Source organism: Populus nigra, chromosome 19 (assembly GCF_951802175.1).
Source record: "Populus nigra chromosome 19, ddPopNigr1.1, whole genome shotgun sequence".
NCBI lineage: Eukaryota > Viridiplantae > Streptophyta > Magnoliopsida > Malpighiales > Salicaceae > Populus > Populus nigra.
In genome coordinates this window covers 12387681-12400018 of record NC_084870.1, presented here as the reverse complement: position 1 = coordinate 12400018, position 12338 = coordinate 12387681, and the positions used below count along the sequence as shown (strand labels likewise).

Below are 12338 nucleotides of genomic sequence, written 5' to 3'. Positions count from 1 at the left end.
GTTGATGTGGCTCTTGGGCCTTATTAAATCATCTCCATTGGGAATAGTCATCTTGTCTTTACCCAACAACAATAATTTTTGGGCCTAAGCCTAAAAAACATCTGGGCCGATTATATCAGCACCTTCTTGAAATGATTAATGGAGATCCACGGTGATTCGCATCACGGAAATTTTATCAGCAAATAGGTACACAAGATAAATGATCTTGTATTTGGATTAAATTACATAATATGAAATTATTTATATTATTCGTTATAAAATTTTCATTATACCCAGCATAACTCTAGATAGATTAGTGTGGCGTGGGGTGTACATGGTTTTTTAATCCGGTATGGTTTAATGGTGGGTTGATTTGAGATTTAAAATTTAATTCAGATTAAATTTTAATTAAATAAAATAATATATTAATTTGACCAAACTTATTCAACTCATTATGATTTATGTTACCCGATTGGCCGAGTCAAGCTAGCACAAAGAAAAAACCATATAAGAAAAATATAAAATAACATTATTTAATAAAAATAGTTAATCTGAATTTATTTGATAATTTAAATTAACTATTTTTCATGAGTTGATTAATCTCTTGTGGTATTTTTTAAGTTAGATCTGTAACAAGATCTAATAATTATATAATATGAAAATATAATCAAAAAAATTATTTTATGATAGATGGACTATAAATAAATTAATATACTTGGAATTTTACAGTCACATATTGATATAAGCAAACTTAGAATTAATGTTTATAAAAAAATAAAGCACATCAACTTAGAACCAAGTGAGGAAAACTTGAAGTGCATAATCAATGTTGGAACCAGTGTATAGCTGCATGGCTGCAAACGATTAAGGGTTATCTCAAAATATGGTGTTGATTGTTTTTTAATTTTTTTATAAATATATTTAAATAATATATTTTTTTATTTTTTAAAAATTATTTTTTACACCAATCCATTAAAATAATTAATTTAAAATAAATAAATAAATTTTAATTTTTTTTAAGTAAAAGCAAACAGCCACTAATTGTGGTGGCATATCAATTTAGTGATTTTGATAGTTGGCTTGTCACTAATACAATTAGGAAATCTTCATGAAAATTTCAGCTTCAATATTGAACAAACATATCTTGAATTTGACTACAAGAATGAGAAGGTCAAGATTTGACATGTGAGTAGCACCAAACCTCCATGGTGGGTACTTCTGCCCTCTATGTTAAAAAAAAAAAAAAAAAAAAAAAAAAAAAAAAACTGTCCATGAAAAACCCACTAAAAATGAAAATAAAAATCACAGAAATCACAAGATATACACCAAATTCAAGGGCATGCATGGCAACAAATTAGCATAGCATGGCTGACAATTGCTGGGGTGTTTGCAAGAATTCAGGGCAGAGCTTCAATATTCCTGCTCAATTCCTCTAGTTTCTTCATCCTTAGTTTCTCGCTTTCACCCACCAGCTGACCAACCAGTTGATACAAAAAAGAAATAGAAAATATTAGCAAACTAAAATTGAGATTTAACTAATTGAACATCATCAACTGAGCATTATATGGACTAACATAGTATCTAATTACCTCCACTAATTTGGAAACAAGCTGAGCTTTTTCTTTGTTCTTGTCATTAAAAGCTTCAAGGGCTTCTTTGTATTCTCTCTCCTGCAATCATATAAACTCTTGAGGGGCTACTGACATCCTTTTGCTTCAATGCATAATTAATTAGTGCTGTAAATCTTGGATCAGAGTTAATTAATAATCATTAAAATATTCCATTAAGTTTTATTTCTTGCTTAAGGTAACAAACCCAGTATCATGACCGTGTAGCTTAAACATGAAAAATAAGCATACTGTTCTAAAAAAAATGTAGATATATATTAAATCTTTATCTGATAATATAGTAAAAAAAATTGGATTGTCTGACCTGCAATATTTCTTATATTTCCCTTGATAACTAATTCGAAAAAAATATTGAATTACTGGGTAAACTGATCATGAATCATTGTATTAATTATTTTTATTAAAAAAATATTGTTTTTTAATAAAAATTTCATAGCCAGTTCTAGATAAGTTTGACTGGATAAACTGAGAGGGCAGAAATCCAATAAAATCAACTGAATTTCACTCTACGTTGATGTTTTTATCATGGCAAAGGAAGAAGAGAAGGAAACAAGCCAGAATTTTAATCTCACCTTCTTCTGACAACTCAGGCCCAGAGGCTTCAGCTCTCTGTTAACTGTGTCAATCCTCTTACGCACCATCGAAACTTCCTTCCTCATTGGATCCGTCAGAGCTTCGAGCTCCTAAAATATATTTTTTTTCCTTTAAAAATCCACAGTAATAATCTCCCAACAAAAAATAAAATAAAAAGTCCAGGAAATATAAACAACATACAATTTATATAATAATGGGAATTTATTATATTTTTATTACAGATAAATAATTTTATTGAAGTATGAAGACTCAAACAGTAAAACAAAAAAAAAACAATAACAAGAAAAAATATATATATTATTAAGATGTTAAGACTTACTTCACGAATTTCTGCTAAACGTTTGGTTGCTTCCTCCACACGTCCTAGGTGAGCATGAACCTTGTCTCTGACTTCCATCTTCTTCTTCTCAATCTCTTCTTCCTTTGCCCTAAACATGGCCAATGCTGACCTTGACATCTCCTCATCCTTTTCATCCCTTAACAGTGTGCTTTCATTGTAATTGCTGATAATGCCTGAGCTCTTCAATTTGATCTGCATTTGTGACATTTGTTGCTCCAATATTGGTTTTTGTGTTGTCATTTTTTAGCCCCCTGTGTATCCTCTCTCTCTCTCTCTCTCTCTCTCTCTCTCTCTCTCTCTCTCTCTCTCTCTCTTCTTTCTTTGCTCTTTTTTTCTTTTTGATATGATTGCTTTCTTTCTCTTGTTGTAGAGGTAGTTTATAAGCAAAAGCTGGCTTTAAAGGTGTGATACCAACTTGCTTACTTTACAACAAAACAAAACACTAAATGACCCATTTGCCCGATCACCTTTAATCATGAAGGTAAAAAGAGGATTTCATCTTTGTTGAATGAAGACTTAACTTTGAAATATCCTCTTAACCTTCCTTTCACCTTTACTCAAAATGAACATAATCACAAATTATGGTATTGTAATTTAAGAGTGTATATGGTTTTATTTTATATATATATTATTGTGTTGGTATCGTATATATAGAGTATTTACATCATGGACTCTACTATAAATATTCATAGGATTATAAAAACGTTATCTTTTTTATTTTTTATTTTTAAAAATATTGGCGCATGTTGGATAGACTCAAAAAATTTAAAATATTTTTAATATTTTTTAAAAACTTATTATTACTCCACTGCGTAGCGAGAGATAATACTAATATATATAAAAACTTGATGAACGACTGGATGGGCCTCCTTTGGTAGATGGATATTTTCTCAGGTCGGTTTCTTGACAAATTTATCTTAGCTAGCTATACCAAGCCTGATTAATTTAGTGTTCATGTACTAACAAGACAAATACACTTAATAAGTGGTATTTAGTGCAAAACATACATACAATTCTTACCATATCTTAAAGGGTAAAGCCAAGTGATAGAAGATTAGCTGCATAACACAGCACCATTATCAAGTCTATATTTGAAGAGATAGAGAGTAGTATCACAGGCAATCAATTATTTTCCAGATTCTTATGCATGGCAATCTTATTAGTCATGGAGAAATGATGTGAGGGAGTTAAAATTTGGTTGAAGGGTCTATAAGTAGAGGTAAATCTTCTTTTTCACTTGAAGAAGGGTGCTTTGGGTGGAAGTTTTGTTCGTGGAGTGGACAGGAAGGGCTCACCTACGCTATAGATTTTCTTGAGAGCCTTAGGGGACAAGACAGAGTAGGAGAGACAGGCAGAGCTAGCTTGCCTTCATTGCATATCATTACCCTCCTATTTTTAAATTGTAACTAGGAATCTTGGCTTTAACACTTCCAATCCTTTTGGTTTCCCATGTTTTCTATTGCTTGGCATGTCAATGGCTTAGCAACTACGATGCCCGTTTGATACAAATTTTGATCAACAGATTCTTTGGCGACTCTCTCATTTTTTTTAAATTTCAAAACAGAAAAGAAACGCAGACCATCGTGGTTGTAATCAGGGATATAAGTTCATAGAACAAATCTTTTTTTAAAAAAAGCCCCCGAACTATACAGTAAGTATGGATTTTACCCTTAACAAATCGTTTTTATACCAATTTTGTTGCTAAACAATTTCGATTACTCAATTGGGCCTTCTATTAAGTTCTCTATAAGAAGACAAAGTCAAGTTATCTACAAAATCATGTCGTATTGTTTTTTAAAAAGGTACAGTGTGTCAAGAATTCATGATCAAATATGGATGGAAGGGGACAAAATTGATATAGAAATTCATATGGAAGCAAAATCAAGACTGCCTATGTAAATGGGGGGCTATTTTTGATGTTTTCTTTCTTTGCCTTTAATTTAAATGTAGGGACTGAAGACAGGTCCATGAGTTGATGATTCAATACATAGGAAAGCATCAACATTTGATGGCCATGACTTTCCAGCTGATGATGTTCGTGGTTGTTGATTCAATTAGCCCACTTTTCATTTTGTTTTCCTAACTGTTGTGCTGCGTAGGCCCACATTGATTTTATGTTCCACAAATCTACGTTCTATCTTTAACAACTCGAAAAGTTCTGAAGATTGCATGGTGTCCAAAATGTCTAAATGATAAGCTTGATGCTAGCCTTTTCTTTCCAAGTTATGGGGTGTTGTCCAGAAAGTAGAGCTTTAGCTTTTGTATTTTGGTTGGCTCTGTGGTACGTAAGAGCCGGTTCAAGCCAGCGCGATGGTGCTTGTGTGCCTAATTATCACTTGACCAGTTTGTTTTTTTTGCGTTTGCTCATATGGGAATTGCACTAACTAGATGTAGGGCAGCTCCCATAATATTTTTTTCTGTGTATCATTGTGTTTTAGAGACAGCCTGTTCTGCTAGTGTTGGCTAATTAACTGGTTGGTAAGGTCTTGATGGAGGTCTTTGAAGACTTGAATTAAAACGCATCTACACCTGAAATGAAGAGGAACGAAGGAGAGGAGGTTACTCCATTGTCCTGGAGGCAGTCTTTTTGCAAACAACAGCAATATTCAATGTTGTCCCCGTAAATTTTTCATGCCTCTTTTTTCATAGTCTAGACATCTACTTAAATGGAATATAAATTCAAATTCAAATTTAAAACAACTTTATAAGCAAAAGTAAGTAAAGGCTAAGACTTTTGCAACTCCGAATTCATTTGAGAAATATTTTCTTTTCTATTAGAAACTAAACCTGCTTGTTGTAAGATATATATTATATTAGCAAGGGAAATAAACTTTTTTCCTTGCTTTATATAAAATATTTCAGTCCCTGAAAAACCCTACTCTTTGTATATGGAAAACAACAAAATTTTCACAAAGAATCGAGAAGAACTCTCACAATTTTTTCTCGAAATCTTCCCAATTCCAAACGAGCCATAATGCTAAAATACAACACAAGATCTAAATTTAAAATTCCAGTGAAAAATTCTTTTCATTTCTATTGAATTCTGATGTGATCTATCGTTTAAGGTGCGAGGCTTGAGAAGGATCACAGGTAAAGGTGGCAGCTTCTCGGAGGCAGATGCAATCTATGTTGCGCGTATACACTTAGCCCATTTGCTAGTATGAAACAGACCCGACTGAAAATGGGCAAGGCCCAAATAGGTTACTGGTACCCGATGACCAGCGAAAGTGCCAGTCCAATAGGACTTTTTTTTCTTTTAAAAAGGAGTAATTATTTAATCATCTTGCTTTTTTTTTATTAAAATTTTTTCATGTCTTTATTTTAGTCTTTCTAATCAAATCCATTTTTTTTCTAATAAAATTAAATTTTATCTTTTTGGTACATTACCATTTACAAGACATTATTTAAATACAACCTTAATAGATATTTGAAAAAATTAATTCTTTCACATTCCTTTAAATCGTCTAGTTTCATCATTCTTGTTTTATTTAATTAAAAATAATTAGCCAATAATAACCCAATTATTTATCATCCTTTTCTCTCTCATTTTGCTCAAAATTTTAAAATTAATGTTGTGACTTGAAAGATGATTAATTATTTAACAACATAATTAGAGTATCAACAATTCAATATAAATATTAATTTTAGCTTAATTTGATTAGTTGAACAAAAAAATTTGAGATTCAAAATCTAATATTTTTAATTAAATAGATATTAATCCAGTAAAACTTTCTTTACAAAATCTAATCCGAACCTAAATCTAACACGGAAAAAAAATCCTAATCAAACGAAAACACATCTACGTGAGATCAAAAGAGCCGTAACCAATCATGGGTCAACTAGTGTCAAAAGGAAAACCTTTGGTCCACTCAAAATCAATCCAAAGTCCAAGTCTCCTCCTTTAACCCTCCCCCTGTCCCCCACCTCCACCTCTGTCAAATCAACCAACCCCATCATAAGATCCACTGGACATGTCCACACCGTATCCCCGTTTCACCACTGTTAAAAAACCAAGGGTACAGCCACACCACAATTTCTGTTTCTGTACCTTAAGTTATTCGAGACAAGAAAAACCACCGCTCAGCAAACCTCAAAATATCTCTCTTCAGAGGAAAAAAAAAGTTTCAATTTTTCTTCAAATTCTAAAGAGGAAACGAAAAATCCTTTAAACCCACGTCGTCGTTTCTCTTTGCTGTTGTTTTTTCCTCTCAGTTAAGAAACCCAGTAAATAAAACAGGTCCTTTTTTTTGTTGTGTCGCTGAAAGCCTCCTTTTTCAATGAAACATCAACGACACAGCAATATTTACATCAGTAGACCTTTGTCTCCACCACGGCAGACGCCGCGTTGTGGAATAAGAGACTGTGAGCTTGAAGAAAACCGCCGGTTTTCTCATGCTAATCGGTCTCGAAGTCCGGCGAGGAGAGAGAACCAACAACATGGCAATGTCAGGACACGGGAAGAAGTCGAAGGAAACAGGCGGTTTTCACGTTCTTATCGGTCTCGAAGTCCGGTTTGGTCAGAGCAACACCGGTCTGGACAGGCTGGGAGAGAATACCAACAGCGTGGCTATGTGAAAACTCAAACCCCACCTCGAAAGCAGGATGAAATCGAAGGGAACAGACGGTTTTCACGTTCTCATCGGTCTCGAAGTCCGGTTTGGGCTGAACCACCCAGGTCTAGACAGGATGGGAGAGAACGCCAACAGCTTGGCGATGTGAGAACTCGAACCCCACCTCGAAAGCAGGATGAAATCGAAGGGAACAGGCGATTTTCACGTTCTCACCGGTCTCGAAGTCCTGTTTGCGCTGAACCACCCAGGTCTAGACAGGATGGGAGAGAACACCAACAGCATTGCGATGCGATAACTAGAATCCCACCTCGAAAGCAGGATGAAATCGAAGGGAACAGACGGTTTTCACTTTCTCATCGGTCTCGAAGTCCGGTTTGGGCTGAACCACACTGGTCTAGACAGGATGGGAGAGAACACCAACAGCATGGCGATGTCAGGATTCGGTCTCCACCTTGGAATCGTGAAGAAAGAGTAACAGTCATGCGGTCTTCTGGTTCAAATCAGCCAGTTGAGCCGGACCGATTGGGTTCGGTACATAGGAGAGAGGGTGATAGGCGGTTTAATGAAGAGAGAGATGAGCATTTGGAAAAACTGTCACAGTTTTGCGAGTCTTTGTCGAAGAAAGGATCAACCTTCAACAAGTTTCAATGGGACAATTTACTAGCACAAGAAAACAAACCCAAGAATGCAAGTGCAAATTTGGGTCCTTCAGTTGATCCTTGGAAAACCAGTGGGGTTGTTGTTGATTCTGGTGTGGTCCCCACATCAATGTCAATGGAGTATGTGGGGCCAAGAAGCCATTTTGAGTGCTGCTTGGATGCCACAACAAGGGGTGACAATCATGGGCTTATTGATGGTGGCATTGGTAATGTCAATGTGTCGCCTTTTGGCGAACCTGTTAGGGAGAGGTTTGAAAGGAGAAGTAGTAGTGTTATCGACCCAATTGTGGACAAAGTTGAAAGGAATGATGCTTCTGTAGTAGGGCATCATTATGTTGAAAGGGTTAGGGTGTCACATTCAATGAGGCAAGAGGAGAAAGATGTGAAAGATTGTAGGAATGATCATGGAGACTATGGGGTTTTTATTAGGGAGAGGGGAAATATGGGTTCACTTCCCATGGAATCCTCATTTCAGAACATGAAAAATGTCAGAGGAAAGACTTGCTTTGTTGACGTGATTGATGGAAATGATGCTGCTCTTAATGATCACATGAGAGAGAACAAGGTGTTGGACAATCCTGGGGTTTTTGGAGAAAGGTACCCTTATGCTGAACGCGTTAGTGTTTTCCATTCAATGGAACTAGATGGGAGAGATAAGGACTGCAGAAGTGATCCTGTGGAGTATGGATTTATTCAAGATAAGAATGAATCTCATTTGAGGAAAACTTTTGTTCGTGAGCGAGCTAATGTGGGGTCACTGCCCATGGAATCCCCATGTGAAAACATGAGTGTGTTAAGGAAAAGGACTTGCTTAGTTGACCCAATTGCTGACATGATTGATGGAAATGATGCTGCTCTTAGAGAGAGAATGAGAACAAGCAGGATTCTGGACAATCTTGGTGGTTTCCAAGAAAGACCTATCAATGTTAGCAGGATGTCGTTGCGTTCGTTCGAGCAAGATGATAAAGATGAGGAAGCTTTGGTTTCTAGGAATGACAACATGTACTATGAGATGGAAGAGTGTTTGGATCCTGAGAACTTGAAGTCAACAGAGGAATGTGATTTTGAAGGGGATGGGGGTAGCATTGGGTCTTGTGGAGATGGTTATAAGAGGGTGCCGGTATCATATGATGGACTGTATGCGACTGAGAATAGTTCGCAAAGGGTGGTCATGGAAGAGCAGCCTGGTATTCATGGGCAATCAGAATACATGCTCGACGGACAGCATATTTTCGACATGGAAGCTAGCATTCATGATCAAAGAAGTCTGATATCTTCTGATTGGAATGACCTTGAGCAGATGCATGATGTGAGCTATAGAGATGGAAAGTGGACTCATCAGGATAATGAACAATATTCTTCATTGGAGAACTCGGGATTGAGGCATTTGCAAAGTGGGAGGGATGGATGGATGATTGATGACAGGGCAAGCCATGAAGATGCCTATTCTTTCCATCCCTTACCTTCTACAGATAGGCATCTAAGCGAGCTTGTTGAACCTCCGAAAAGCAATGTCAAGCAGCGTTTGGGGCCTCTGCGAAATGTGAAGCAGCGTTTGGGTGCTGTGCGAAATGTCAAACAGCGTTTGGGGCCTGCTCAAAATGCGTGTAAGAGCTTGGGCGCTGCTCAGAAAGCTCAAAGGAAACTTCCTTGGGTTAAGATATATGAAGAACAATGCCTGTATAATTCTGACGGAACTCATAATATTCAAGGAGTAAAATCCTCAGAATTGAAGAAGAAACATGCAAATACTGAGGCGTCTAAGGACTCTGATGAGTTCATGCATCTGGTGCAAAGGGCTTTCTTAAAGTTCTCCAAACTTTTGAACGAGAATTCGGCTAACAGAAGGAAATACCAGGAGAAGGGAGGAAATGCTAATTTGAAGTGCTGCGTATGTGGCAGGTCTGTTTTTACGCATCTTTTAAGTTCCTGATATTGGTGAAATTCTTTTGCTTCTGGATGGTTAAAATTTTTGCTTTCGATTGCATCCAACTAAGTATTCATAGTGTTATTTTGAAATTTTATACTGCTTAGGAATCAAGTTTTGTGAAAGTTGGATTTTTAGTCTTCGCCATCTGGATTTCAAAACACTTGATTCCTGATTATTGTAGATTTTAGTAGTATTTGAGGTTGGTGAGTAAGTATTGTAGGTAACATGCAATTTAAGGATTGTTGAATCTATCAGCAGAGTGTGCAGGGGAAGATTCAGATTGTGTTGTATTTCTACCATGATTCTTGAAATTAACAAGGGCAGAACAGTAAAGGTTGGAGAACGGGAAACAAGAATCCTTTTCTTCTAGTGATTTTCAAAATGGTGAAAAAGTTTAGTTGGAATTAATGATACTTGATTTTAGAATGGTAATATTACAGTTTGAGAATCATGGTTTGCATTCTGTTGTGCACGGATTGGAAGATACAGAAAGTTAAGGAATCTGTAATCTAAGTTCTCTCTACACATGGTACCTTTTATATAGCTTTCAATTGGTGAAGGATAACCTTAACCAGCAGCTTCTTTCCTTCCCTCTGGGTTCCATACTGGTTCGCTGGAGAAAGCTATACTTGTGAAGGAGTGTTAGGGGATATTCAGTAGCATGTGTCTCTTTTTTCACATGATGACAAATATAGTTTGGTGTGAGTTTCTCTCTCTCTCTCTCTATAAAGCTCCCCTCATCCTTTTTTATCTGTAGAATCAGTGGTTGAGGAAAAGAATTTATGTGCACAAGTTACTTGGTAGCTGTGGGAAAAATCTATCCACTGCCAGACTGTCTTTTAGTTCTGTTTTGTGAAGGATTTGTGCTAGTTGCCTATTTGAACTGCTCCTGTGGACCAGAAACTTCTGTATCTAGCTAGGCTTCCTTCTGGCTTAATGCAGGATTTGAAATATACCTTGGTTTCTGAGGTCCTTGCTAATTGTTGATGTTTCATGCTTCATAGAGATCAAGTGGTGCTTCTATAGTGGGTCCTGTATGCTGTTCTTTTTTATTTCAATTTACCCTCTTAACTGACTTTTACTCGTTCACATATTATCTTAGCAACTCCAAAGACTTTGTGGACACATTGAGCTTGGCACAACATACGGTCATGTCTTCTAAGGGCAGTTTCAGAGCAGAGCATTTGGGTCTTCACAAAGCGCTTTGTGTGTTGATGGGATGGAATAGTGCTGGATTCCCTAACAGTCAATGGGTTCGGCAGATATTGCCTGAGGTCGAAGCCTCATCACTGAAAGAGGATCTCATCATATGGCCGCCAGTTGTTGTTATACACAACAGATCCATAGCAAATGATAATCCAGATGAACGGATTATTGTAAGTGTTGAAGGGCTCAGACATATTCTCAGAGGTAAGTGGACTTTTTTAACTGATGATAGTTCCCACATTTTCTGAATGTTTCTCAGTGTTCCTTGTTCTGGAGGATGGAACATGTTTTCCGAGCTGCAATCTAATTGAAAACCTTTTCTTCTCCTTCTTCTGCTCAATTGTGCTGATATTTCTTATGATCTTTCCTTAATTATTTGTTAATTTCCCATATACCATCCTCCTCCCTACGTTTCCGCTTTCCCCCACCATTGTTAATATGACAAAATGATTTCTTCTTGAAAAATAATAAATGTTTAGCAGCACTTTTTTGTTTTTTCTTGAGATTCCTTCGGACATTTTTTGTTACTGCTACTTGAACCTCCAAATGATTTTCTAGGTACCAATTTTACTTTTTGTCCTGATTCTTTCATTAACTTGTTATCAAGAATCTGAAGGAGAATGTGTAGAGTTTATTTGCAGAACCAGTGCGCTCGTCATTAGGCAGGTTTCACATGGATGTCTAGCTTCGGAATTGACTTGAACAAGTCTGACCTTAACAACAAGCTTGCTTTTTTGGCTGATCCCAAGAAATTGCAATGATGCTTGTTGTTTATGTTGCCAGGCATCTTTCTTCCTTTTATGCGATGCATTGCTTTCTGTCCTCTTTTTTTCTTGTTTTCACTTCCTTATCATCATTGCAGGTATGGGTTTTGGTCAAGGGATAACCAACATCTGCCGTGGCAAAGCTGCAAATCAGAGTACTATGGTGGTCATCTTCGGTCAGACCTTTTCTGGGCTGCAAGGAGCTGAGAGGCTTCACAAGCTTTATGCTGAGAGCAAACGTGGAAGGACCGAGTTCCAGCAAATTGGTCTACACGGGAGTATGCAAACTCAAGGGGTGTCATCAAACACAAAAGAAAACGTTCTATATGGCTATCTGGGAATTTCAATTGATCTGGATAAACTTGATTTTGAGACCAAAAAACGATGTGTTGTGAAGAGCAAGAAGGAGATAAAGGCTGTTGCAGATTTTGCTCTGAACACTGAATGAGGAAATTTGATCTGTATAAAATAGGTCACAAGTAGAGAATCAGGTTTTTTTCCTTTTTGATTTCTGTTCGGTACAAACTACAGATACAATTGACTTGGCTTTCGTTCTTTTCTTGGCAAAGAACTGGATGTAGAGTTCTTGACTGGATGCTCAACTCGATTGTAGACAAGGTTAATGGTTTGTCTGATCACTTTATTGCTCGTTAAATTTTTTTCATTT

At 36.5% G+C, this 12338-nt stretch overlaps 2 protein-coding genes across 3 annotated transcripts; one reads left to right on the top strand and one right to left on the bottom strand.

Moving 5' to 3' along the window:
• Nucleotides 1–1082: 1082 nt before the first annotated feature.
• Nucleotides 1083–2914, bottom strand: LOC133680039 (uncharacterized). 2 transcript variants are annotated; one of them, XM_062102826.1, is made up of 5 exons: nucleotides 2856–2914; nucleotides 2521–2823; nucleotides 2180–2290; nucleotides 1570–1649; nucleotides 1083–1461 (listed from the first exon to the last, which is right to left on the bottom strand). In XM_062102826.1, exons 2-5 carry the CDS (start codon nucleotides 2779–2781, stop codon nucleotides 1377–1379), a joined length of 537 nt encoding a protein of 178 aa, XP_061958810.1. In that variant the 5' UTR covers nucleotides 2782–2823; nucleotides 2856–2914; the 3' UTR covers nucleotides 1083–1376. The 2 variants fall into 2 exon arrangements, with proteins under 2 accessions (XP_061958810.1, XP_061958811.1); XM_062102827.1 differs by lacking the exon at nucleotides 2856–2914 and having other exon boundaries at nucleotides 1083–1451; nucleotides 1569–1649; nucleotides 2521–2849.
• A 3658-nt stretch (nucleotides 2915–6572) lies between these two features.
• On the top strand, nucleotides 6573–12309 carry LOC133680038 (uncharacterized). Its single transcript, XM_062102824.1, has 3 exons — nucleotides 6573–9673; nucleotides 10804–11111; nucleotides 11770–12309. The coding sequence occupies exons 1-3, from the start codon at nucleotides 6819–6821 to the stop codon at nucleotides 12117–12119; spliced, it is 3513 nt and encodes a 1170-aa protein (XP_061958808.1). The 5' UTR covers nucleotides 6573–6818; the 3' UTR covers nucleotides 12120–12309.
• Nucleotides 12310–12338: the final 29 nt, after the last annotated feature.

What these genes read in the sequence shown, in the direction of transcription:
- LOC133680039 (XM_062102826.1), bottom strand. Translation starts at nt 2,781, where the DNA reads ATGACAACACAAAAACCAATATTGGAGCAACAAATGTCACAAATGCAG. An exon ending in GTTTAGCAGAAATTCGTGAA is followed by an intron (nt 2,291 to 2,520) that starts GTAAGTCTTAAC and finishes AATATATTTTAG; the next exon opens with GAGCTCGAAGCTCTGACGGA. An exon ending in CTTGTTTCCAAATTAGTGGA is followed by an intron (nt 1,462 to 1,569) that starts GGTAATTAGATA and finishes TTTGTATCAACT; the next exon opens with GGTTGGTCAGCTGGTGGGTG.
- LOC133680038 (XM_062102824.1), top strand. Translation starts at nt 6,819, where the DNA reads ATGAAACATCAACGACACAGCAATATTTACATCAGTAGACCTTTGTCT. An exon ending in AAGTGCTGCGTATGTGGCAG is followed by an intron (nt 9,674 to 10,803) that starts GTCTGTTTTTAC and finishes ATATTATCTTAG; the next exon opens with CAACTCCAAAGACTTTGTGG. An exon ending in GCTCAGACATATTCTCAGAG is followed by an intron (nt 11,112 to 11,769) that starts GTAAGTGGACTT and finishes TCATCATTGCAG; the next exon opens with GTATGGGTTTTGGTCAAGGG.